The 24,287-nt window shown below is 37.9% G+C and overlaps 5 protein-coding genes across 8 annotated transcripts; 2 read left to right on the top strand and 3 right to left on the bottom strand.

Annotated features, from left to right (window-relative positions):
- Positions 1–753: 753 nt before the first annotated feature.
- On the bottom strand, positions 754–4,678 carry LOC137734987 (DUF21 domain-containing protein At1g47330-like). Its single transcript, XM_068474339.1, has 12 exons — positions 4,338–4,678; positions 3,902–3,978; positions 3,744–3,827; positions 3,520–3,633; positions 3,268–3,354; positions 2,969–3,108; positions 2,793–2,880; positions 2,598–2,671; positions 2,092–2,282; positions 1,551–1,774; positions 1,355–1,401; positions 754–1,184 (listed from the first exon to the last, which is right to left on the bottom strand). The coding sequence occupies exons 1-12, from the start codon at positions 4,513–4,515 to the stop codon at positions 944–946; spliced, it is 1,545 nt and encodes a 514-aa protein (XP_068330440.1). The 5' UTR covers positions 4,516–4,678; the 3' UTR covers positions 754–943.
- Positions 4,679–5,195: 517 nt separating this feature from the next.
- LOC137707749 (uncharacterized) lies at positions 5,196–8,591 on the top strand. 2 transcript variants are annotated; one of them, XM_068446672.1, is made up of 3 exons: positions 5,196–6,631; positions 7,152–7,463; positions 7,626–8,591. In XM_068446672.1, exons 1-3 carry the CDS (start codon positions 6,169–6,171, stop codon positions 7,778–7,780), a joined length of 930 nt encoding a protein of 309 aa, XP_068302773.1. In that variant the 5' UTR covers positions 5,196–6,168; the 3' UTR covers positions 7,781–8,591. The 2 variants fall into 2 exon arrangements, with proteins under 2 accessions (XP_068302773.1, XP_068302766.1); XM_068446665.1 differs by having other exon boundaries at positions 5,209–6,631; positions 7,152–8,591.
- On the bottom strand, positions 7,879–10,150 carry LOC137707762 (uncharacterized). Of its 2 annotated transcripts, XM_068446679.1 has the most exons (7): positions 9,912–10,150; positions 9,717–9,824; positions 9,460–9,590; positions 9,114–9,214; positions 8,937–8,996; positions 8,605–8,748; positions 7,879–8,003 (listed from the first exon to the last, which is right to left on the bottom strand). In XM_068446679.1, exons 1-6 carry the CDS (start codon positions 10,135–10,137, stop codon positions 8,664–8,666), a joined length of 711 nt encoding a protein of 236 aa, XP_068302780.1. In that variant the 5' UTR covers positions 10,138–10,150; the 3' UTR covers positions 7,879–8,003; positions 8,605–8,663. The 2 variants fall into 2 exon arrangements, with proteins under 2 accessions (XP_068302780.1, XP_068302785.1); XM_068446684.1 differs by lacking the exon at positions 7,879–8,003 and having other exon boundaries at positions 9,119–9,214.
- Positions 10,151–13,618: 3,468 nt separating this feature from the next.
- On the top strand, positions 13,619–18,739 carry LOC137735688 (uncharacterized). 2 transcript variants are annotated; one of them, XM_068475143.1, is made up of 18 exons: positions 13,899–14,035; positions 14,315–14,400; positions 14,942–15,264; positions 15,471–15,548; positions 15,655–15,875; positions 15,956–16,048; positions 16,148–16,231; positions 16,319–16,435; positions 16,693–16,798; positions 16,949–17,017; positions 17,184–17,237; positions 17,330–17,387; positions 17,519–17,595; positions 17,681–17,751; positions 17,838–17,898; positions 18,006–18,065; positions 18,190–18,252; positions 18,380–18,739. In XM_068475143.1, the coding sequence occupies exons 3-18, from the start codon at positions 14,971–14,973 to the stop codon at positions 18,500–18,502; spliced, it is 1,629 nt and encodes a 542-aa protein (XP_068331244.1). In that variant the 5' UTR covers positions 13,899–14,035; positions 14,315–14,400; positions 14,942–14,970; the 3' UTR covers positions 18,503–18,739. The 2 variants fall into 2 exon arrangements, with proteins under 2 accessions (XP_068331237.1, XP_068331244.1); XM_068475136.1 differs by lacking the exon at positions 14,315–14,400 and having other exon boundaries at positions 13,619–14,035.
- A 193-nt stretch (positions 18,740–18,932) lies between these two features.
- Positions 18,933–23,125, bottom strand: LOC137735676 (probable LRR receptor-like serine/threonine-protein kinase At2g16250). Its single transcript, XM_068475126.1, has 4 exons — positions 20,644–23,125; positions 20,151–20,279; positions 19,983–20,005; positions 18,933–19,845 (listed from the first exon to the last, which is right to left on the bottom strand). Exons 1-4 carry the CDS (start codon positions 22,614–22,616, stop codon positions 19,256–19,258), a joined length of 2,715 nt encoding a protein of 904 aa, XP_068331227.1. The 5' UTR covers positions 22,617–23,125; the 3' UTR covers positions 18,933–19,255.
- Positions 23,126–24,287: the final 1,162 nt, after the last annotated feature.

Raw genomic sequence — 24,287 nt, 5'->3', positions numbered from 1 at the left:
GAGTATAAAGTAATAAACTTTTGAAATTTGTGTATAAAAGTTATGTTGTCTGCGAAGTGGGCAGTGCTGATAAGGTTGTCGTGTCATCTCAGAGGCTGGAACTCATGTGGAAGAACGTAGATTTTACTTGCATTTTGCGGCGAGCGCCATGGATGGAAATTGACCGCCACCAGAAAGTTTCGGGTTTATGTCCAGGTTACGGTGCGTACTGCGCACAACAGCTAACTAGCACGTGCCTAAAAATTTAGCGTATAGATAATTGAATATGGTCACTTAATATTGTATTAATCGCGTATAATATTTGAATACGGTCACTTAGTATGGTATAAATCATTTTCATGAGTGAACAAAAGTTGATAATTTCTAAATTTTACATAAGAAATTGTTATTAGCACTTCAAAAATCTCATTCTACACTTCTTCACAGGTGTACTTTTTTTTTTACTTATAGAAAATTTGAAATGTCAAATGAGATTTTTGAAATGCTAATAACAATTCCTTTTACATATTATTCATTTGTATTATGCTCGTGAAGTGAATATTTGATTATAGCGCGAAAACGTATTAATCAAGTTGGTTATATTTTAGGAAAAAAAAGATTGAAACGGAAAAATATCTTCATAGACTCATCACCTCATATTTTTTACACAATTTTTTATAATGTTAGAACAAGAATCGACATTAAACTATGAGGTAGAAGAGAGTCCATAAAAAATTCTACTTTAGGTTTGAATTACTGAAGAATACAAGATTATTAACACTTGATGTAGTGATAGTATTTACGTTCGAGAGAGTTGTCTTAGCAGTGGGTTCTCATCAAACATGTAGAGGATCATATCTTTCTACATAACTAGATAGTATTCGGTTAATTTTACATAATTTTAAACTCAAATATCGATTTTGTGCACCTAAATTTCATTCATGCGAAGAACATACGATCAATCTTACTGATCTCTTGACGTGTCGCCTTCAGAACCTTGATGAGTTGTGGTATGTGAGTCCGTTGGCATTGGACCCACAGCAGTCACCTTATCAGACTCTTGATGTTGAGAAGAACCTGAATATGATGGCACTGATGATGATGTTAGTAGTGGGGCGTGGTTGACAGGGGACCATTGTCCGGAAGGATTGGATGAGTTCGTGTAAGAAGGCTTTTCCTGAGATGCATGCATATTGACCTTAATCCTGCACATCCAAGAAATATTATCATCTTTCGGTCCAAAATACAAGTTTCAGCAATTCTGGTTGTCCTGCTCCCAAAGCAAAGTGATTGACGAACCCGTACTATGGAACCGAAGATTTAAGAAGAATGTGTTGTGCTATTATGTGCAGGTGAAAATCACTTAAAATCTTACCTGTTGTGGATATCGACGTACTCATCTGTTTCATCCCATATCTCTTCCTGGTATAAGCAGAGATTTACAATTCGGATCAATACATGCAACAATTAAAATTTACAGAAATCCAGTATCCAGATAATACTCACACAAGTGTCGTAAGAAAATGCAGGAGCAGATTCAGTTACTTATTCCTACAATGCATGACCATTACCTGAAGAAGTTCTTCAATGACATCCTCCATCGTAATTACTCCTACAAACTCTTCATTGTTTGGGAAAATTGGAATGGGACCGTTCTCAACGTCCAGAATGCAATGTGAACAGCCTCTGTGTCGTTTCTTAAAAGCGGGAGTAGCTGATGGGCTTTTCTTAGATTGTTGACCTCCATCACCATTGTCCAAAGCACTCAGAGCATTGCTTGAACCCACTTTTTCATCTGGAATTCAACAAGAACACAAACTATGTACTTCAAAGGACACACATACAAAAAAGTGGCAGTGATTGAAAAACTCAGGCAAAGCACATACATTGAGAAATCAGATAGCCAGAAACTCAGTTAATCATATCAATCATACAGGACACACAGAACAAGTTACATCCATTAACATACTCAAACGGAACTTTACATTATGAGTACAGAATGAAATATCATGAAACAATTAAATATGAAAACTGAGATATGAATCTTGAACCTCAAAATGAAAATAAACCTAAACAGCAGCATTCTTTTGTTGCTGCTACGAATATACACACCTTTCTTGAATAATGCCACAGGTTGGCCCGCTTGCTTCTTACAATCATCCTTAAACACGGGTGGTTCGCCATCTTTGCCACTCTTTAGTGCATCCTTTTTCCCGTTTGGATACTTAAAGACAACAGCAATGTGACTGTGACCCTTCTGAAATTCATTTAGAATATCATACAGAGGCATGTCTTCTGAAACCCTGTGGAGCAAATGAAAAGGCCAGCCAAGAATTATCATGCTCCAGCCCAATAAAAAATAAAACAGACAGTGAAACAAACTATTTTAGGATGGGGTGTGATATCCACACCCCCTTTTTACTTCTCACACACCTCTTATTAATTTATGTCCTTTGATCTTCTTCATTTTATTCGATCCAACGGTCGGAAATTAAGGTGTGTGAGAAGTAAAAATGGGTGTGTGGAAAGCACACCCTCTTCAGGAATTCTCAAAACTACATTAGCTCATGTCTTGTATCAGATAATAAAAACCAAAATATAATGAGGTACTATCATACCGAGGAATTTTTCTGATCATCAGTTTTCTCAAAGTAACTCCACCTTCTGGATCAACCATCAAGAGATTCTTAACCTGCACTTATATGAAATCAACTGATACATTTGAAGCTAGCATCACTCTTGTTTTTTGGTCGGACATGCAGCATCACTTCAACTTTGATAAAAGTATATAATCAAAGCAAAAATGGAATTACCAGAACAAGACCAATTATATTTCCGGGCTTCCCACAATAAACTGGAACTCTACTATGACCCATTGCCATTATTGCATTCAATGTGTCCCTGGAGAGAAAATAGAGTGACGGATTTTAAAAAATGGAAGAACACATAAAATATGATAGAGAGAACAAACCGAAATCCACAAACCCACAAAGTAAGAGGTGCATCCAGATCAAGGGCAAATGCATTTGTTATGGGAGTCATAGCATCTTTTGCTGTCTTTTCAGTCAATTCAAGTGCCCCAGCAATGATGGTAGTCTCATCATGTGTTAAATCCCCGCCTTTCCCAGCCTAAATAACAAATCATATGCATATGCCATATTTAAACACAGAACATGGGAAACCGGAGGACTTTCGGAAAGTTGAAAGTTCCTAACATATACCACTAGACTACTAGTATAGTGCCTCATGTGAACTTTCAATATGCGAGAGCTTAGTCAGGTTATATACCTCATTTCCATGAAAATTCACAAAAGTCTTTAGCTCTGCTCTTCGTAAAAGGGCAGATTGTCCCTTACCCAGCATATAATCCAGAACCTGCAGAGAGAAAATATATAGAACAAATAAAATGACAGAATAGGAAAAAAAATGCAATTAATAACAGAATATATGCGGCTACGTCAAACAGTCAAGACACATCACACAATTTACAAACATCTAAAGTCGTTGTAATCATTATGTAAGTTCATGCATTAACATCACCTTACTAATGGGATACGAAATGGGGAGGAAAAGAACAAGAAGAAAGCGCACAAATGGGGCCATTGTCGCCCCAACAGTCAATCCATAGCGAGTGCAGACTGCTTGCGGCAATATCTGGAGTAGCAACAAATACAAAGAACCAAAAGTAAACATCTTTTGTAATTATGTAGATACCTTCTTAAACTAATCACTCGGCGTGAAATGCTCTTCCGAAGACAACTTACCTCCCCAAACACCAGGATGAGAGTGACTGATATCACAATGGCCGCCCAAGGAGGCACAAGACTATCCAAAAACACCGGAAGAGCCTAATAACACAAGAAACATCATCAACTACTACGAATTAATTGCCCTAGATAAAGCCACAACATCACACGATTACCTCCATTGCTAACGCGTTTCCGATTAAAAGCGTGCAAAGTAACAGGTGCTGATTCTTCACCACCGGATAAATTTTAGCTGCAAAAAACGGAGCAGTTTAATGCAATTAAACACACGCAAATCCAGTTCTTCTGTAAAGTTCAACTATTCTTTTCACTTGGACTGCAATAAACTGAGTCATCTAGTAATTTAGCTTACTGTCCAGCATCTCACAAAACAATATCATAATTTCCAGTCCAGAAAACCGTTTCCAAAAACGAAATTTGAATAAGTTTCAAACTAAAAAAGTTCTTATAGCTCAGAATCCAGAGGATCGCCCAAAGAAATGAAAAATTCGAAATTCGAAATTGCTGAGCAGCTCCAAATTTCATAAACTAAAAACAAATAACAAATAAAAAAAATTAAAGAAAATGAAATTATGAGGGAAGAAAGCTCACCGGCGTGTTTGCGATCCTGAGGGCGGCCCGACTTCATGAGGACCTCGAGGTCGACGAGGCCGAGGGACATGAGGCCGAGAGTGAGTCCGGCCATCATTCCGGCGAAGCATACCAGGCCTACGATTATCAGCACGTACAAAAAGAACTTCGTCCCGCAGCAGGCCACCACCGCAGCCATCTCCGTCGCTCGGTTGCTGGAGAGTGGAGACCAAAATTTGAAGCCGTGCGCGTTTCTCGGACCTTTTGGGTTGGGTGTACTGGATCTCTTTTTGGCCGGTTCGGTTCCCAAGATTTTTTTATTTGCTTCCACAAAAACACTTGCTTTTAGCGGCGCCAGTGGAGCAAGTGCCCGCGTTAACAAGAATAACTTGCGTTTAATTGAGACGATTAGAACGCGGCATTTTTTTTTTTTTTTTTTTTAATAAAAGATATTATCTACAGAAGAAAGATGAGAACTTAACCTTATAATAAACTGGTAATAATATAATTCAAACTCACCTTTGACAATAATCAAAATTAAGACATTTCACTTACATGTGAAGATGAATATTACTAGACCGTAGTAATTTAAATTCATCATTCTCTTCTTTAAGATAAATAATACCTTTTGTTTAGAACAAAAATTAAAGTGCAACAACAATGGGTGACATGTTTATTGAGAAATAATTTTACACTCTTCACTTCATATATCTTTTTCTAGTTTTATAGTTGTAAGATTAAATAATTAAAGTAAAATTAGTAGTCATATACTAACAAATTTCTATTTCAACCTTCCTTTCTTTTTTCTTACACCTAAGTTTAAATCCGATACTCATAACCATCTGACATGACCCCTAAGTTTGAATTCGCTTCTCTTCTCGTAATCCAGATAGTTTAAAACATCATATCGTGCACACAAAATTAATCAAAAAAAAATCTAACTAATACGATTTTTGTCTCAAAATTCCTATGGAAAAGACAGTATCTTGAGAAACGGGGTATTAACTTCACCTAGGAAAATATTGGTCAAATATGGGCTCTGTCTGCTGATGCCAGTTGTGTGTGTGTCTGGGCCCGTCACTGCTCTCATGCAGCCTTAGTTGATTTCGGGCTCTAGGGCCCATCTCTTTCAAGTTCCAACCAACAAAAGAGAAGTTTCGCTTTTCCAGTTGGAATTACCCGGCTACCAAAGGAAACTACCCCCACAGCTAGTAAGTCTTTTGGCGCGTGGGTTAGTGTCACCATGAGACGAGACTTTCCTCCACCCCTTGGATGCTTGACGCTTCCGACTAATAATACAATGTCACGTCCAAAAATTATATGGCATGCTACTTTTTCGAGACCCCACAGTGGCATCACGGATGCAAGTATAGAGGGTGAATCACTTGAACACGACTACAAACTGATAGCCAATCAATTCGGGGCCTTTTGGGAAACCGCAAACAGCCTAACGTCAATTGCCTTCCTTTGCCACAGTGCAACGCAAGCAAACATGTACCATCAAAATGGATGCCTTTGTCGTATGCACAGCCAAAACCAAACAAATGAGTACTTGTTATGAAACCATGAACTGGATTGGACTGGACTTCCCTTTATTAGGAGCCACTCGCACCAGATAATAGCACAACGGCTATAAGGCCGAAAACACAAACGCACTAATTGGGGCAGTCGTGGACTGCATTGCAACCTTCCCTTTTTATCCAGGCAAAAATTAAAAGCCGGGACGCGACTTGTAAGCCATTTTCTCCAACCCTTTTGGTTTTGTGTTGTGTGGCTCTCTTTTCTTATCCCTCTTATCACCTGCCTCAACCTAACATTTTGATCCCACCTCTATCTTCTGCTTACACATAGCATGCCATATGTTCTCCATTCCTTTCTATTAGTTTCCAAAATTACGTGCAGTTTGAAGGCGTTTCCGTGCAATTCAAAGACCATGTCGAGTCAAGACAATGGCTCGCCTGAGTTCCCAACGTGGCCAGAGTTCAAGCTTCCGGACTTGTTGTCCACAGACACCATTCGACAGGTTCATGCAACGATTGAGAATGAATGGGATCCTCTTCAGCGGTCGGCTTGCCAGACGGCAGCTGGGAGAGCCTTGTGGAATCATGTCATTCATGACCCCCTGGCAGACATACTTGCGGGAGAGTCCTACCTTAAAAGTCTCCATGAGAAGATAAAGAAAGACTGCGTCAACAAGGCGCGAGAAATCTCTGGTGTCATTCTTGCAGTTCGAACGCTCTGGTTTGATTCGAAGCTTGAAGCAGCACTTCATTCCTTCAACGACGGGGAAGCACAAGTAGTTCTTCTTGGGGCAGGTTGGTAAAATCACAATATTTGGTTAATGGTACTCTTTGACACAATGTGGCGTGCATCAAGGTGCACTTCGTGCCTGTGATGTACGATGTTGGGACATTTTTGTGTATAACGGATTTTTAATCATAGGAGTTCTGAGTAACAGATAATCTTGACATCGTGACACTAAATGAGTTGTTCATTTACATTGCTTTATCAGAATCTACTATATGAATCCCTGTAAAGTGAAAAACAAATCCCGTCAAAACGAACACTTTCTAGGAAAACTGATCCTCAACATGCAGTTCTGGCTTCTGATTATGCACCAAAGTAAAATACAGATCACGAATTATTGGTCATGTATATGCATATGTAAACTGTAGGAAACAATGACAAACTTTTAGACCATGCCCCACCCAAATACTAGTTGTAGTTTATACTAAATTATCAATAGCATGTATATGGACACTGAAATCTCTCAAGCTTTCACGTGTACGGAAGTAAATATACAGCCTATAATAAAAATTGCACTTCTTTTTGTAGGAATGGATGCAAGGGCTTACCGATTGAGTTGCCTGAAGGAAAGCAATGTGTTTGAAGTTGATTTTCCTGATCTCCTGCAAATAAAAGCCACTCTCCTGCAAGCAGCGATGGATTCTACAAACGGTCACCCGTGTCTAATGATGACAGCAAAATCCATTACAAGAGTGGCGGCTGATATCAGAAGCAATGACTGGCTCGAAAAACTTCAAACATCAGGGTTTGTGCCAGAGAAGAACACAGTGTGGATGCTAGAAGGCATCCTCTACTACCTAACCCATTCCGAGGCCACGCAGGTACTTGAAACCATAGCAGGCAAGTGCTCGCTTACTCAGACGGTACTCTTGGCAGATTTTATGAACAAACCATCAATCAGTCTTTCCAATTCCATCTTCCATTTCTATAGCGATTGGCCTGATCATCTCCTGCCATCTCTTGGCTTTTCTCATGTTAAACTATCACAAATTGGTGATCCAGATGCTCATTTTGGACTCATGCACGATCCCTCAAATCTGTTCAACAAGCTCCGCAGCTTGCCTAGGTCAGTATATACCCACCCAGATGATGGAACGCCATGCTGTCGCTTGTATTTGGTTGAGGCTTCTGGTTCACCGAATCAAACTATTCCATAGATAGCCAGCAGATACTTACTAAATATCTCCAACTAGCTGCTCAGCTTTTCTAGGTCAGTACATCACAGCCAGGTGATGGAAAACTTCGCTACCGCCTGGTTTGGCCATCTGATTCAACCTATTAGACCATTCCACATGGACCAACAGGTGATAATGATCTGATCAAAAGTGTCAGCTCAAAACTAAAGCAGCATAGGAGTAGGCAGCATCAATATTTGTAGTTCTGCGAAGAAAAATATATTCCATTGGAATGAGAAACTCAAACGAATTTGAGATGTCTGAAAGTTTCCAAGAAGCCAATACTTATATTCAATTGTTCAATTATGTTAGGCAAATTATCAACAACACCCACCAACAACTGGTATGCAAAGTAAGGAAAAAGAAAATAAAAAAAATTAAATATTATAGCTAGTAGAGTCGGGGAACGCAAAGTGTGGATTTTGCTTCATTTCAAGTCATCAACCTAGTTAGTATCATTAAATGACTAGGATGACTTGAAATGTGACGAACTATACATTTCTAATTACAAAAAAAAATGTACATATATAAATCAAGAAAGTTGTTGTTCATTAAAGTTAGTAAGTCTTTATAGAACGACCTCCGATTCATGTCTTTCCAAAACCAAGAGCAGAGCACCTTTCTGTTAACAAAGACCAGAATAATATCGCCACAATGAGAAACTAAGACTGCAATAACTTTGTTAGATTATAAATATCTAACTTATTGAAGTAAATGGCACAAAACATGGTAAAAGCACATGAAAAGGGCAAAAATCAAGAAACAGAATAGACAAGCAACGAGAGATGATCAAATCCACAATATACATGCATCTACAGAATTTCAAGCACGATATCCACTAGATAGTTTTTTTCCTACAAATTGGTCAAGCGTCAAGGCAGTCCTTGATTCCTTGCTCAAATTTGTCTAGGGATGATAAGGTATCCATGAGAGAATCTGCAACCTTCTTTCTGCAGCCAATAGAAAATAGTGAGATGGGAAAATGTATCATTACTAACTTACAACTTGGTACCCTATTATGAGAAACAGAGTACTCAATAAATCTTTCTCAGGGATCAAGAGTGCGACAAAACTGAACGCAAATAAATTTCTACAGAAATTCTCTCTTGCCATGTTTATCTTGATAGAAGAGACATACCTTTCAGTGGCAAATTGAAAGTCGGTCTCATTTACCAGACCATTAAGAGAAGTGAATGATCTGCAACATAACAACCATAAAAAATGGAAATGAAAAAGACAATGTTGTAAATATTACAGCAATTGTATAGAGAAATATACTCCTTGACGATGTAAATATGTCAGACGTAAAATGTACCTTACAAGATCATTTAGGATAGACTCAGCTTCCAATTTTACAGGATCCTTATCACCAAGCAAGGATGATGCGTTCTTTACAACCAAACGGAATGTGCAAACCTGTGAAGTAATAAGTTTGATAATATGAGGTCAATTGGTCAATTAGCAAAAGTTCAACAGTTTCATCAATCTACAAGATTCTTTCAATGCCATGCATCAGAGCCTTAAAAATTCCGATAAATTCAGACAAGATGCTGCTTATAGTAACTATCCAAACAGTTGATTCTATGCACTAAATAGAAATTAAGAGCTGCCGAATCACTCTGATTAAATAAAACAAGGATAAATGAGCGAAAATGTTGAACCTCAACGCCTGTATTGGCTTGAAATGCAACAAACGAGTTCCTGTCCTCTATAACACAATCCCTCGCGGCAGATCTAAACAATCTCCGAACCTCCTCCATCTCCTTGTTCGTATAATCCGAATCCGTAGCCGCTGTAAAAATAAATCACATTAATCCACACGAAATTTTGTATACATAAATCACATTAATCCAGATGAAATTTTACACACACAAATATATATATATATATATATAAATAGAGAGAGAGAGAGAGAGACTGAGTAGTCGATGAGCCGCGACGAGGCTCTCTCGGGAGGCATCAATCGGGGCCAGGAGGAACCTGGAGGCCTTCTTCTTCTGCTCGCGGAGCCAATCCTTTGGTCCTGCTGCGGAAATATGGAAAAAAATGAGGGTTTCGAGATCAAATAACTAGAAACTGAAGGACTAAATCAAAATGGTGCGAGCTAGCTCACAAATGCCGAAGGAGAATCCGGATGCCGCGTCGGGTCGGAAGAGCGAAGGGATGAGAGCGACGAGGGAGAGCAAAGCGACGTCTCTACGACTGCGTTTTGGGAGTTGAAGATTGGGGGAAGCGTTCGGATTTGAAATTAGGGTTTTTGATTTTGGAGGGAAGGATGAGATGGCGGTTACTGTGGGTGAGTAGGAGCTGGAGATGAGGCGGTGCGAAGCAATTGCCATAGTTGTGTGCCTGCTTCTCTTTTGCAACGACGCGTTGTGGAGCGAGTGAGTCAGCGATATACGACTTGGCGTTTTGCTTTCCTCGTCACGTGGGACGCGATTTTGCATTTCCGACTTGGCGAGACACTATTGGTGGGATTTTATTTTGTGCTCTTAATGGACTTCAATAGGAGTTGTCAAGTTTAATGGGCCTTAGCCAATGAACAATTGGGTTTAGTTGGGCTTGGGATGGCAAAATATTCGACGATTGTTTTGGTGCATAAGAATTTTCTTTTTAACTCATTAAGTTTTGAATTTAACTTTCTCTCATCATCTCAGTAATTCTTAAAGTAGTAATATTGCTTTTAATAAAAATATATGTGTACTAAGATCTTTCTAATTGTTGACTTGCATTGTGTTTTATTAATGAGTATTGTTATTTACACATCTTTTTATACTTACAACACACTTTTATCTATTAATTTTTTTCTAATTCATTTGATTAGACGATTATAAATTAAGAGATTTGATTTCATTTTAAAAAAGAAAAAAATAATCAAAATAATTAATAAATCCTTGTCAAGTGAAGTGAGCCACAATTAATAAATGAAAATAATCACAAAAACAATCAAATTATAAATATATTTTATTTTATTTTATAAACAAACGTGAAACATCTTTGATGCAACAACGTGTGCAGTATGCTTGAATTTTTGTTAGTTTCGTCGTCATTAGTGGACTGTGACTCCCTTTGCTTGTTAAATACTTGTCCCGCCCGCCTTCTTCCTTCTCCGAGTCAGATGGCGCCAACGCCTGACGCCTTCAGTTTTTCAGTTACGGACGCATTCGGAGTGCGTTTTTAATGCGATCAAAGCCAGCCAGCCACCCGGCACTCATGCCCAGATTTCTCCCCCGAAGCCACCCGGCCTTCCTGCATGAATTTCTGGTAACGCCTCTCCGCAGTGGCAAACAGCAGTGTTGTAACGTATCAAACTTCTTTTGCCTCAAGTAACGTTCTTTTTTAAGTAAAAAAAAAATTTCCAGTTACTTTTTATTTTCATGTGACCAAAAGAGATTTTTGTTTTTTATTCAACAATTATAGTCCATTGGCACCATTAGTGTAGGACTTTTAAAGCTTTCTACATTAAAGCAAATTGTATATAGAAAGTTGTTAATGACACTTCAAAAAAAATTATTATGCTCCCCAAAAACGTGGAAATAGATGACTAATACTTTCATTCCTTGTAGAGGATAAACTTTATTGTCTCACTTGCAAATAACGTATTTTCACCATTAAAAATTAATAGTTGGAACTATTCAATTTCTTAATCTTCAAGTACAGATCAAGCCTACAAAAAATCATTCAAATTGGATGTCATTTAGTCATCTAATTGTATCAAATAAATCAATGATGTAACTACCAAATATCATACTAGTGATGACCTGTCCACTTATTTGATGCATTTATATGACTAATTGATGATCTTTAAATGATAATTAAGAAACTAAATGGCTCTGGTTGCAACATTTCTACAATAAAGATACGTTATTTACAAGTATAGAAATGAGCATAACTCCGAAGGAGGAATGCAAGTACTATCCAAAACATAATAGAGGAAATAGTACTTTGAGGAATGCATAATGACTTTTCAAATGCAAATAACATCTCACTACACGTGTTATAACATTTATTTATTAATATATATCATACATTTATTATTTCCGAACTTAACGGTCATTCACCCTATAAAGCTTAAAAACACAAAATAAACTTATTTGATAGATCGACCCTTAACCCTAAACCCTTGTTGATGTCGCATGTGTTCTTTTGTGTTATCATCTTCTTCACACAATAACCATATCAACATCGCTGGTCTATCACAATACATCTAAACGTTTCCAATTATTATTGCCTGAATTTCTCATATTCCGACCTCTTTCTCGCCTTTTTCTGACCTTCGGTCCTCATACCTTCTACAACCTCTCATCTTATCTAGCATTTTAGTAAACAAATTGTTCAATTTTTCATATGGCTTCATCAAGATCACTTCATCTACGACCAAGATGTGTTATGTGCTTTACATTTCGGACTATATTGTACTTACTAAGTCTCTGGTCTTCTCGGAAGTTGATTATTAAAGTTGTCGTGTGCTTGGTTAATTGTGGATCGTCAATTCTAATAGGTATACTTCTACCTTATGAATAATAGATGAAATATCTCGGTGAATTTTTCCAACACCAACTGGTCCTATTTTTTTTCCAACACCAACTGGTCCTATTTTTTTTCTTAAAAAAAAAAAATAAAAGTAGTAGATGATTGTGTCTTATGTTGAAGTTTATTCTGGTGGAAAATAGGTTGGATCCCAAATTTCCATGATGTGTATATACAAGCTAAGCTAAAGATGAACTCGACTATGCTGGATCATCAAAACTGAAAGATTATAGAACACAAAGATGTCATCTTCGGCAAAAAAGGTAATGTATAATTTTTGTTTTGGAATGTTGAACGTTTGGTTACAATTTATAAATATTTGAATGGGCTAAAGTTAACTTTGTAAGGAATGAGTCACAAAATGTTAGATATGAGAGACTCAAAATGCACTATACGTGCATTACAAAACCATAAAGATCTAACTTGTAAAATATCTTTTACAAATCAAACCTCTCTTATCTAATATCTTATAGTTACTATATTGTGAGTCATTCTTTACTATTATGACATCAATCCAATGAGACTTGAAAGTTCTCTACTCAGTGACTCGTTTGAACTTCGTTTAAGAAGGTTTAAAATTGCATTCAGGTTTAAAAGCAATTTTGACAATTTTGTGGGGAGCATTTCATAATATGCTTTAACGATCTGTACCGTTTATCTTTTAAAACATAATTCATAAATTATCCTTACAAAAATTTAGACAAATCAAAACTATTAAGACATTATTTATAGTAAAAAAAAAAAATAAACGAATACGTTTAGTAGATCATCCTTACAAAGAAACCCCAAAACTCATAACATGACGGTCATATGATTTTTTATTTTGGCAATTTTTAGTAGACATGATATTTGAAGAAGATCTAAAAGATAGCTAATTCAAATCGTTGAAATGTATTATGGGATAGACTGTATAAAAATTAGAGTAAAAAGTTGTGTAAAAAAAATGATGTCACGAATCTGCCACAGTTTTAATAGAGTTCATATAATATATGTTGAGCTCCCCTTAATAACAACAAATTTAAAAAAAAAAAAATTGCTTAATTTCACATGTTGAAATATGTTTCAAAGTTCAATCTTCTATTTTATAATTTTATTAGTTTAATTTATAATCATCATCAACCATCCTCATCAAATTTTAATAAGAATTAAAACATAAAAAAAAATCTGAAAAATAGTGTGAAATTGGAACATATGCTGAATTAAAAATTAGATTAACAACTCAATTAAAGTTACAAATGGAAAAGTTAATATTATCTTAGTCTCTAGACTACGTGGCACAGCATCTCTCCATCTGCCATGAACAATTTCCCACCACTTTTCCACCACCACCACCACCACCATCATTCGCGTTTCCAGAAACGGAAACAACAACAAATCCGTAGTCCTCCTCTCGTCAGCTCCGTCCCCAGCGAATTTAATTCCCTCTCCCTTCCCACTGCGAGGAATAATACTCCCAACTCCCAACCAAATTAGATGTTCCCTGCCACATAATCCCATTGGCATCGGAATCCCCCGAATCCCATTCCTTCTTATCACCCCTTCCATTCCCTCCCACTCCTCCTCCCAAATGCCTATTTAACACCACCATGCGAATTCCCAAGAAACCCGTTTCCTTCTGCCTCTTTCTGTTTTATCCCGAACTTTCCGCTTCCTCTCTCTTTCCCCGCTTCCGCTCTCCCGGTAAAAGAAAAGGCTTTCACACAATAGGTTCGTTTTTGCTTTCGTCCTCATTGTTTTTCCTTTCAAAGTTTTCAATTTTTAAACCATTTTTTGAGCTTGTGAAGGGTGAATTTTGTGAGGGTAGAGTCTGCATTTACGTTTCGCTGGTGGGTTTTTGTTGTTTTGTGATTTTACCTTGTTATCTGGCGTGAAGCATTTTAGAAGTTAGTAGGAGGAGAAGGCTATAACTATTGGGGGGTTTGTACTGAGAGAGAGCAAAAAGCACAGAGCTTTTCTTTTAACTTTGAGAAAATTGGTAATTTTTAGGTGTCTCTTGGAGCATAGCTTGGAGGATTCTTATAGTTGGAACTTAACCTGGTGCACTGTGCGCTCACTTTTGTTTGGCACTTGAGGTAAGATTCCCCATCCGGGTTCTCTGTTTGTAGAAATGGGGTTTTCTTCTTCTTCTTCTTCATTTTCTAAGAAAATGAAGACTTGTAGTTTGGGAAGTTTTTCGAGAAGGGTCTGGTGAAGAATGAGGGGAAATGAGGATTTTCGAGCTGTTTTTCGAAAAGATTGTAACTTTAGTAATTATTTTCTGTTTGTGAAAATGGGGTTTTCTTCTTCTTGTTCACTCCATCTTTCATTTTTTACTTGTAGACTTGTCGTTTGGGTAGTTGTTTGAAAAGGGTCAGCCGAAGAATGAGTGGAAATGAGGATTTTTGAGCTGTTTTTCGGAAAGCTTTTTGATAGATTGTCACACTCCCTTTTAATTCACATTGTTTGCATGTCTATGATGTTTAATGTGATATTTCTAGATAAGTACCGTATACAGTCATCATCTGAATCTGTTAATGTATGTATAGTGCATCCTGCCTTAGTTAAGTGAAAATATCATCCTTTTCGTTCACTATTAGAAGCTCTAATTTTTGCTCCGTTGCTATAATCTAACAGGAGGTTATCAATTGCATGCCAGTTATTCGATGGAAAAGGGCCACGAAACTGCTGTAGGAGGTGACCAGTCAGCGCATTTTGCACCTATGGGCTCGACTGATGGTGTTCAAAAACCATGTGTATGGTCATCTCCCCAAGGAGGATGTAAAATTGAGATAAGAAAGCAGATCTTCTGCAACAGATCGTTGAATATGAAGAATATTGTTGCGGTAGGATTTGATATGGATTACACATTGGCACAGTACAAGCCAGAAACCTTCGAGTCTCTTGCATATGATGGAACTATCCGGAAGTTGGTGTACGATCTAGGATACCCTCGTGAGGTTTGTCTGTTCTATCATTTGTTCCTACATTTCAGGAAGAAATTGATGTTGTTAACATATCAGATATTCAATTAATTTGGTTTAATATTGCAATTAATCCGGTAGTTAGTGCATTTTAATTTCAACACTAAGCAGGCATCATTTACTACCATTTTAAATTAGGAGCAAATCATAGTAAGTTGATTAACACTCATTACCTGATGTAGTTGCTGAATTGGTCCTTCGATTGGACATATATGGTCAGAGGGTTGGTTCTGGATAAGAAGAGAGGCAACATCTTGAAGGTGATCCGTTGATTATGGTGTTTTTATGTTTTTGTGGTCATTCCAAGTTAGGTTGGATTTCTATTCTTTCTTGCGAATCTCTGTGTGATATTGCATTGGTGTGCAGATGGATCGACATAAGTATGTGAAAGTTGCTTACCATGGATTCAAAGAGTTATCTAAGGAAGATAAAGTTAACACCTATGGAAATACATTAGTGCGGGATTCCTTTGACGAGCCAGATTATATTATCATTGATACCCTCTTTGCCCTTGCTGAAGCTTACATGTTTGCCCAACTGGTTGACTTTAAAGACAAAAATTCGGGAAAATTGCCAGATAGTGTTGAGTAAGAATATGACTTGCTATGTGGTCCGTGGATGGTAAAATTCTTCTATATCAAAATTTATTTTGTATTTTCCTTTTCAGTTACGCTGTTATGTACAAGGATGTTCGAGCTGCTGTTGATTTGTGCCACCGTGATGGAACTTTAAAGCAAATGGTGGCAAATGACCCTCAGCGGTAAGGATAAGCATTGTGTATTAGTTTCACATTATTCTAATCAATCGATCATTGAATGGTAAAACAAATTTACTTGGTCTTCATGCTTATTGCTACAAGGTACATTAATGAAGATACCTCCATAGTTCCTATGCTCAAAATGCTGAGAGATTCCGGCCGTGCTACATTCCTGGTGACAAACAGGTATTTGTGCTTCTTTTATTTCTGTCTAATTTAATTTGAAAATATACATATGTTTTGCTGATAATCAATAACACATCTTACTTACAGTTTATGGGACTATACAAACATTGTAATGAATTTCCTTTGTGAGTCGCGCACAGTGGATGGTAGTAGAAAATGCAATTTCGACTGGCTTAAATACTTCGATGTTGTCATCACTGGCAGGTCTTGATTTTTCCTTTCCTCTAAGCATGCTTTATTGTTCTTCACCATATATTGCCACTCAGTTTATTAATTCATTAACTGGAGAATGCTAATCTGGATTTCACTTGCCCTACCCTTTGCCATCTTGTAGGCTTGTATGAGTTACGTTGTTTATCCTTTATGTTCATCATCTCTGAATTTACTAAGAATTTGCCATCTACCATCCATGTCATAGCTACTGTCATTATACTAACCATTAGAAGCGGTTACCTATGCAGTGCAAAGCCAAGCTTCTTTCATGATGGTAACCGTGCTAATCTGTTTGAGGTAGATCTCGAGTCGGGGATGCTACATAATACTGATAATGGTTCTCCTATGGCTCAGGTTGGTATGCTAGTGTTGATAATTCATTGTATGTCGCATTGTACACGCGTATCCCCTCATTTTATGTAGTTTTATTCATTTATGTCACATTATACACACGTATCCCCTTTATTTTATCTAGTTTTATTTATCAATTTTATATTTTAAAAGGTTGGAAGTTCTTCACCTGCACCTACATTATCATTGAACGGACTGAAGAAGGGTTGTAGAGTTTTCCAGGTACTCTTTCAAATATTTAGTGCATTATAGAATCCTATTAATAGCTTTATCCGAATACATTTACATTATTTCACAACCATCTTTATTTCTATAACCAACATTCTGTTTGCTAATTACTGTGTTAATTATTTTGGCTTGAGTAATGATGCCTTTGACCTTGTTTCAGGGAGGCAGCGTTGGGCATCTTCATAAACTGCTTTCAATTGAGTCAAGTTCACAGGTGAACTATTCTATCCTCGAAGTACGTCAGTTGAAAGAAAAATTTGATGTTATTAACAAATTTGGGTCTAATATTTTGCACATTTTTCATAGGTTCTTTATGTTGGTGACCATATATACGGAGATATTTTGCGCAGCAAAAAGGTTCTTGGTACTGATCATTTTCTTTCTGATATTCGGTTATCAGTGTCACTTCTTTAAACGATGTGCATGTTTTCTTTCTTCAACATTGTTTCCTCAAATGTGATCATACTTTCCCTAATTTCTTGTCTTTATGAACAGGGTGGAGAACAATGCTTGTTGTTCCAGAGCTAGAAAGGGAGGTTGAACTCCTATGGGAATTGAGAGATACCCGCAAGGTCCTTCTAAAATTCAACAGCTGTAGTCTAGTATCATGATCAACAAGCTTATTTAGAATGTAACTCGTACACTGGTTTCATACAGCAACTTCAATTGTTGAGGAATGAGCGCGATCTGATTGAAGACAAAATACATCATCTAAAGTGGTCTCTCAAGTCGGTGTTCATCTAGGTTTCTATTTTGCTTTTATTATTTATTTTGTGAGGGATAATTTACATAGAAGTGAGGTTGCTCTTCTCAGATATGACGATATCAGTGCTGAGGAGAAGCAAAAATTATCTTCTGAATACAATGCGTTGGAGGTAAGCCTGTTAAACATGCAAAGCAAAGTTTATTTCGGCTACTTAAATATGTTGCTTAACAGTTGTGAAATTTGTATTTATCACTTCTTAATGGCTTAACTTTATAGTTCCAAAGAGACCAAGTGCGGTTCATCCATCAACAGTCTCAACGTGAATGTCACCAAATGGTAGTGATTCTCTTGTACAACATCAACTATGCTTTCTGGTTCTGAGGCTTTAGTCCAGTGGTATATGAATTTTCTTGAATTTGGATTCAAGAATGTTGACTTGTTGGTTTGCTTATGATTTCAGTTTCACAAGATTTGGGGACAACTCATGAAGACTGGCTATCAGAACTCTCGCTTTGCCCATCAGGTGAGGTGTAACCCTCCTTTCTAGGTTCCTAGTTCGTTGTTTAGTAATCCTATGCCAAAACTGCTTGCCATAAGGCGGTGGCTCGTTGGGTGTTTGGGTGAAACTTATGGTCATCTGTGATTCGCAGGTTGAAAGATTTGCCTGCCTTTATGCTAGCCAAGTTTCCAACTTGAGCCTCTATTCTCCTGACAAATACTACAGGCCGAGTGAAGACTACATGCCCCATGAATTCGATATTCTTCCCCTGTGAAGCATCTCCGCGTCGTGATAAGAAGAGGCAGCATTTCAGGAGGAGCGTAGTGAGTTCAGCTTTGAGAACCATTAAGCAAAGAGCTAATACAAAAAGCTTAGTACCCCCTTATAAATGTTTGCTCCAATAGATTACTGTAAATTAAGTGCTTATAATCCCTTTACTTTTCTTTGCCCCTGTATGTAGTACAAACTTTTCCGCATTATGAATTAAGAAATGTTTCGTTGCGTGTCATGACTATCCGATTCACTTAGATTTTTTCTCTCCAGATGATATAGCGTTGTTAAGGGCTTGTTTGGAATTGCATTCTGGAAAAGCATTTGGAAGTGCTTTTCTAGAAAGTAGTTCTATGACCTAGAAGCGCTTTCAAGTTTTTCTGCCAAAATATTTTTAAGTGCTTTTGGTTGTCAAAAAGTGACTCCAGAAACAGGATGCAAATGCTTTTGGTTCTGATGAAGTTTGAATGTTGACAACCATGAAAATTCTTCATGTATAACAAAATTCATTAACAATTTCTGCTCGTGGGATCTTTCATAAAGCACCAGTTGCAGAGCTTTGCAGCTTGTTTTCTTCAATTAACAAGCTTATCATATCAATAAGAATCTCGCTCAACTTCAATACCAACTTCACTATGCATTTCCAATCTGTCAGATAGCCCGTAATCTCTATCCGAGCATCCTCGTCGAGCCGCTTAACCCAGACGCAGAGCAATGATGCTGGTGGTCAATGTGAAGACTACGCCATCGTTCATATCTAATGTTCGTCTTGCCTCTCGAGATCTTGTATTTCATTTGGCTCAGGGAAAATTTCATTTGATAACCTTTTGTGTGATGCAGAGTACTCCCCTCCACCTACTAGCCCCGACTGTTTTAAGCCACTGATGCTCTCTCTGCTTGTCTGGCCAGGAACAGTGGCGCTCTCTGATGATGAACTATGCTGCCAGCTAGCAAAGAAAGTAGCGCTCCAGGATTTTCTCGATGAAGATGTTTGCAGCTTTCCAGAGCTGGAACTCTCTTCTCTCACCACCTTTAGAGGGTTTTCCAATGCTTTAAGAATGTATCTCATCGGGGGGCGCTTAGACGGCTTGGGGTTGAGGCAGGACCTGGCCACGATTGCCACGGACCAAACTTCTTCCAATAGATCTTCGTCTACTATCAGAGACGGGTCAACAATCTTATTCAACAGTTCCTTGTCGTATATGCTGATGTAGCGCACTATGTGCTCCAACAACTCTCTTGTAGAGGAATCATTGGATTTGCTGATGCCAAGCTTACCCGTCACAAGCTCAAGCAATACCTTCCCAAAACAGTATACATCATATGCACAAACCGCTGACGACGAGGCTATCCACAGAAAGAAACGAAAATTAAATAATCTATTGAACGAGAAATATAAAGAGCCAATACTTGAGAGTTTTAACTGGGAAGGGAGATACGAGGAATGAAATTTCAGACAAAAGGTTTCAAGTAGATATACGTACCATAAGGGCTTTGTTCCGATGTTCTGCATAAGACAGAAAGGAACTGTTACTTTGTTTCTCATATATATATAATAACAAAACAGATCCTATTATCCACGATTGAAGTATAATTTGATGAAAAATGCTAAAGATCACATATATCCAGGGCTACTGATAATCAACACTTACTGTTGTTTCCGCAACAATCTCGTGATGACATTTTGGTTACCATCCCCTTCTTGCACATGGACCTCACTCAAGCTTCCAAGCCGGACCTCAAATTTATCATCGAGAAGTATACTGCTTGCTTGAACATCTCTTCAACCACCAAAAATAAACTTTCAATTGTTTATACAACTTAATCAACTAACTGAAACTAGTAAAATACAGCACAATTAAGCATGAAGTAAAAACTATAGCGAGTCTGGGAACTACAGTCACCATATAGGCATACTTTACCTTAAGTTTAAGCAGTAGTTGTAGTTGTAACTATTAACTATCATCATAAAATCTTTATTTTTACAGACTAAACAGGTTTTATAAGACATAAATGACTTGAGCCAAAAAAATGCATTTTGTCAGGACAGAGCAGAAGTTATGAGGACTCGGAATCACAATGAATTATTGACGGTGGCTATAAGATGCTGCTCAGATCAATAGCTGAAAGAAAGTTCAGGAATACCTGTGAACGAGTGGTGGGCTGCACTCATGGTGTAGGTAAGCTAGGATTTCAGCCGCTCCAATTGCAATTTTTAATCTTGTAATCCAATCCAGGGACTGTAAATTACCATGTAAGTTGGTAACCCTGTGCAAGGAACTAGCCACGTCTCCATTTGGCATGTATTTGTAAACCAGAAGCTTCTCGCTCTCATGCTCCAAGCAGTGACCCAAAATTGGCACCAATCTTGTATGTGAAACCTTGCCTAATAAATCCATTTCTATCGTGTATGATTCTTTCGTTAAGGAATGCAAATTTACCCTTTTGATAACTACAGGGGTGCCGCTCGCCAAGGATCCCCGGTATATGTCTCCAGAGTGTCCATGTTTTATAAGATTTGCTTCACTGAAAGCACCAGTGAACTGGAGAATCTGCTCATACGTAAATGAATCTCCTCGACTTGATGCACAGATGAGATCTTTGGGGAGTGAAGGGTCATCTCCTGGAACAGGCCCAACATTTGCACTTCCTCGTTGATTTGCGCCTTTATTGCTCATTTTCAGGAGCACTACCAGAACCAGTACCAAAATCGCAACAAAGCCAAGTCCACCAAATATCCCAGCCAATATAAATGTTAATCGGTTCTTACTCTTTGATTTGGGTTCTAGGAAAGGTGGCTGAGCTGGTTGTAGGAGCCCAAAATCATCGAAAGTTAAACTCCTCTCTCCATAAAACTGTCTACAATCCTGCAAACTCCTTTGATTTTGTACCATCTGTAGGCAATTTCCAGTAAGAGTACTATTGCCTTGACTATCTTCGAATACCTTGCCTTGGAAAAAATTATCAGACAAATCGACTGAGACAAATTTCCCAACAGGGAAGGTCAGATTTCCATATAACAGATTACTAGAAAGGTTGAACACAGCACCACTAACACTAGCATTTGAACCGAGGCCCAGCAGAGTTCCAGTAAAATTGTTGCGGGATACATCAAGAAAGCGCAAACTGGGAAGTGACCACAATGCACCAGGAATAGCACCATCAAATTTATTCCGACTCAGAACCAGAACCTCCAGCCGAACAAGACTCGAAAACAAACCCTGCGGTACTGGACCTCCAAGGTTATTATCTCCAATCTCCATCCTCCTCAAACTCCTCAACCCTCTCAACTCCGCAGGCAATGACCCGGACAACGAATTCGTGGTAAGATTAAGCTCAACTAACCGGGAAAGGTTACTAAACTGAACCGGAATCAAATCGGTGAGACTATTATCAGACAAGTCCAAGAATTTAAGCCATGAAAGGGTTCCCAAACCTGGTGGAACTGGCCCAGATAAAAAATTTGAAGAAAGGTCAAGACTTTTAAGCTTTCCAAGATTGGCAAAGCCAGAAGGTATTGACCCAGTAATCGCATTCCTCGAAAGATCAAGAATTTCCAACTGTGTTATATTTATCAATGCAGAAGGCAAAATCCCAGTAATGCCATTGCCAGATAAATACAAAGCGGTAAGATTTTTCAAATTACCGAGCGACTGAGGAATAGGACCAGTGACTGATGCAGAGCTAAGGTCGAGCACCTGGAGTGCGCCAAGTCTTTGGCCGAACCAGTCGGGTATGGACCCGGGAAGCGCAAACCCGGAGGCGTTGAAAATAGACAAGAGGGTGAAATCAGCCAGTGAATCGACAGCGAACCGGGGGTTTCTCCGGCCCAGTCGGGTTCGCCTCAAACCGGACACGGTGATCACAGTGACTCGGCCGTTCTTGCTGCATTTGACTCCGTTCCAGAACGAACAAGGGTCGGCCTTTATGGGCCAGTCTTTGCATCTGAGACCCAACGACGAGCGGAGCTCCAGTAACGCCGACCGTTCCACGGCGGAGCTCAAAGAAACCTGCTGCGCAAAACCGCTCTGAATCACGAACAAGATTAGCGCTACTGCAAAGGCGCCGACTTGGGCTCTCGCCCCCATTGCCGTTTCAGTTACAGAAAACAGCTTCATGGTCGTCAATGGAGATTCTTCTTGGTCTTCGCCATTTCTCTGAAAATTCTTCTTTTCTCCACCAAGATTGAAAATTTGAGCAACTCAAGAAAAAACCCACCAAACAAAATTGCAAACTTCAAAAACCCAACAAACAAAACTGAAAATATCTTTCTCTTTTCTGCTCAGTGGAATCGAACAGAAGAGAAGAAACTTAAGAATGCTCTGCGAAAAGAGAGCGGGCTTGAAGAAGAAGAAGGTGGAACGTTTAATGAGAGAGAGAGAGAGAGAGAAAGAGAGGCAGTGAGGAGTATGCCCCACCAACCGCCAATGAAGGGTGTGCCTATGTCTAGTATTGTATTACGGAGTCGCTCTCAGAGTGACCGGAAGCCATTGATGAAGCCATGACGCGGTTCTAGCTATTTGCAATGGCAACAGTTCTGGGCCTGGCTTTGGTGGTGTGGTTGAAAATATTTGAAATAAATTATGAGATTATTCGCGGGGAGGGGTGGAGGTGGGGGGTGTTATGTTAAGTTTTTTGGGTGTGTGATTAACTGATTGCTGCTGGTTGACTTAAATATAATTACTATTTTGGTCTTGGTGCTTTTGGGATTGTGTTTGGATTGGGAAAGGGACCACATCACATTCTTATTAGCGAACTATTATTAGCATTTCAAAAATTTTATTATGTACTAATTACAAGTGTATTTTTCTATCTAATTATAGAAAGTTTAGAGTACCAAATGAGATTTTTGAAGTGCTAATAACAATTCCTTATTATTAAACAAATCATCATACTTTTCTCGTGAGTGGTTATCAATATGCCTGAAACACGGGTGTTAGATCATTATATGTCATTAGCAAGTGGAGCGACACTTGAAAAATAAATTTGTTCTCTATTTATATAACGACATATGATGTATCATCTCATATTTTAAGTACATTGAAAATGTTCTCGTACTTAAGTCTTTGGACACTTAATTTTCACTATAAAGTGAAGTTTAGATGAACTAGTTAAAGTGAAACTCAACAATCGAGAAAGTTACCACGATGATTTTACTTAAAAAATCACTAAATTATTTGTTGCAATTTTATATATGAGTTTAACCGTATAAGAGTATGTTTCTCTTAAATAATTGTATTTTGTTTTTTGATGTCTTTGGCTTTGAATTTTCTTCTCCCCTTTTCATATGGAATTATTGATACCTTGGGGCCTTATGTCACATACTTCCATAAAATATTTGGTCAGAATGATACTGATATTATTGTTTTTTGTTGTGGATAATGATATTATTGAACGTTCTGATTAGCTTCTTTGTTCCAAATTCCAATTCTTACTAGGTCAAAAAGTGATTTTATTTTGGAAAAGTTTTAAATAGTGTCATTCTCCTATGAATTTGGACTAAGAATTCGAGTACGAAACTTCTTCCAATGATATAAATAAAAGTGTTGGTATTACTAGTATGAATCTACTACATGATATTACTTATTTCATCGGAAAAAAAAAAAAACAAATACTATACATCATTGATTGTATATTTTTTTTATCTTTATATTTTTAAGGATGATATTTGTGTTTTTCTTATGTTTTCTTGTGCATTGTTTAAGACACAACCAACAAACGAAAAATGGTTAATAATGTAAGGCCATCTAATTAACAACTAGATAATCGACTCACGTAATTAGATAAGA

This window comes from Pyrus communis, chromosome 1 (genome assembly GCF_963583255.1).
Source record: "Pyrus communis chromosome 1, drPyrComm1.1, whole genome shotgun sequence".
Classification (NCBI taxonomy): domain Eukaryota; kingdom Viridiplantae; phylum Streptophyta; class Magnoliopsida; order Rosales; family Rosaceae; genus Pyrus; species Pyrus communis.
The sequence above is the reverse complement of the archived record's forward strand: the minus strand, read 5'-3'. Positions and strand labels throughout refer to the sequence as shown.

What these genes read in the sequence shown, in the direction of transcription:
- LOC137735676 (XM_068475126.1), bottom strand. Translation starts at nt 22,616, where the DNA reads ATGAAGCTGTTTTCTGTAACTGAAACGGCAATGGGGGCGAGAGCCCAA. An exon ending in AGATTGTTGCGGAAACAACA is followed by an intron (nt 20,006 to 20,150) that starts GTAAGTGTTGAT and finishes TGTCTTATGCAG; the next exon opens with AACATCGGAACAAAGCCCTT. An exon ending in ATCGGAACAAAGCCCTTATG is followed by an intron (nt 19,846 to 19,982) that starts GTACGTATATCT and finishes TTCTGTGGATAG; the next exon opens with CCTCGTCGTCAGCGGTTTGT.
- LOC137735688 (XM_068475136.1), top strand. Translation starts at nt 13,915, where the DNA reads ATGCGAATTCCCAAGAAACCCGTTTCCTTCTGCCTCTTTCTGTTTTAT. An exon ending in ATCTAGGATACCCTCGTGAG is followed by an intron (nt 15,265 to 15,470) that starts GTTTGTCTGTTC and finishes TACCTGATGTAG; the next exon opens with TTGCTGAATTGGTCCTTCGA. An exon ending in CTGAATACAATGCGTTGGAG is followed by an intron (nt 17,899 to 18,005) that starts GTAAGCCTGTTA and finishes TTAACTTTATAG; the next exon opens with TTCCAAAGAGACCAAGTGCG.
- LOC137734987 (XM_068474339.1), bottom strand. Translation starts at nt 4,515, where the DNA reads ATGGCTGCGGTGGTGGCCTGCTGCGGGACGAAGTTCTTTTTGTACGTG. An exon ending in TGAATTTTCATGGAAATGAG is followed by an intron (nt 3,109 to 3,267) that starts GTATATAACCTG and finishes TTTGTTATTTAG; the next exon opens with GCTGGGAAAGGCGGGGATTT. An exon ending in ATGATCAGAAAAATTCCTCG is followed by an intron (nt 2,283 to 2,597) that starts GTATGATAGTAC and finishes TTTGCTCCACAG; the next exon opens with GGTTTCAGAAGACATGCCTC.
- LOC137707762 (XM_068446679.1), bottom strand. Translation starts at nt 10,137, where the DNA reads ATGGCAATTGCTTCGCACCGCCTCATCTCCAGCTCCTACTCACCCACA. An exon ending in AAGCCAATACAGGCGTTGAG is followed by an intron (nt 9,215 to 9,459) that starts GTTCAACATTTT and finishes ATTACTTCACAG; the next exon opens with GTTTGCACATTCCGTTTGGT. An exon ending in TTTCAATTTGCCACTGAAAG is followed by an intron (nt 8,749 to 8,936) that starts GTATGTCTCTTC and finishes TATTGGCTGCAG; the next exon opens with AAAGAAGGTTGCAGATTCTC.
- LOC137707749 (XM_068446665.1), top strand. Translation starts at nt 6,169, where the DNA reads ATGCCATATGTTCTCCATTCCTTTCTATTAGTTTCCAAAATTACGTGC. An exon ending in AGTAGTTCTTCTTGGGGCAG is followed by an intron (nt 6,632 to 7,151) that starts GTTGGTAAAATC and finishes TTCTTTTTGTAG; the next exon opens with GAATGGATGCAAGGGCTTAC.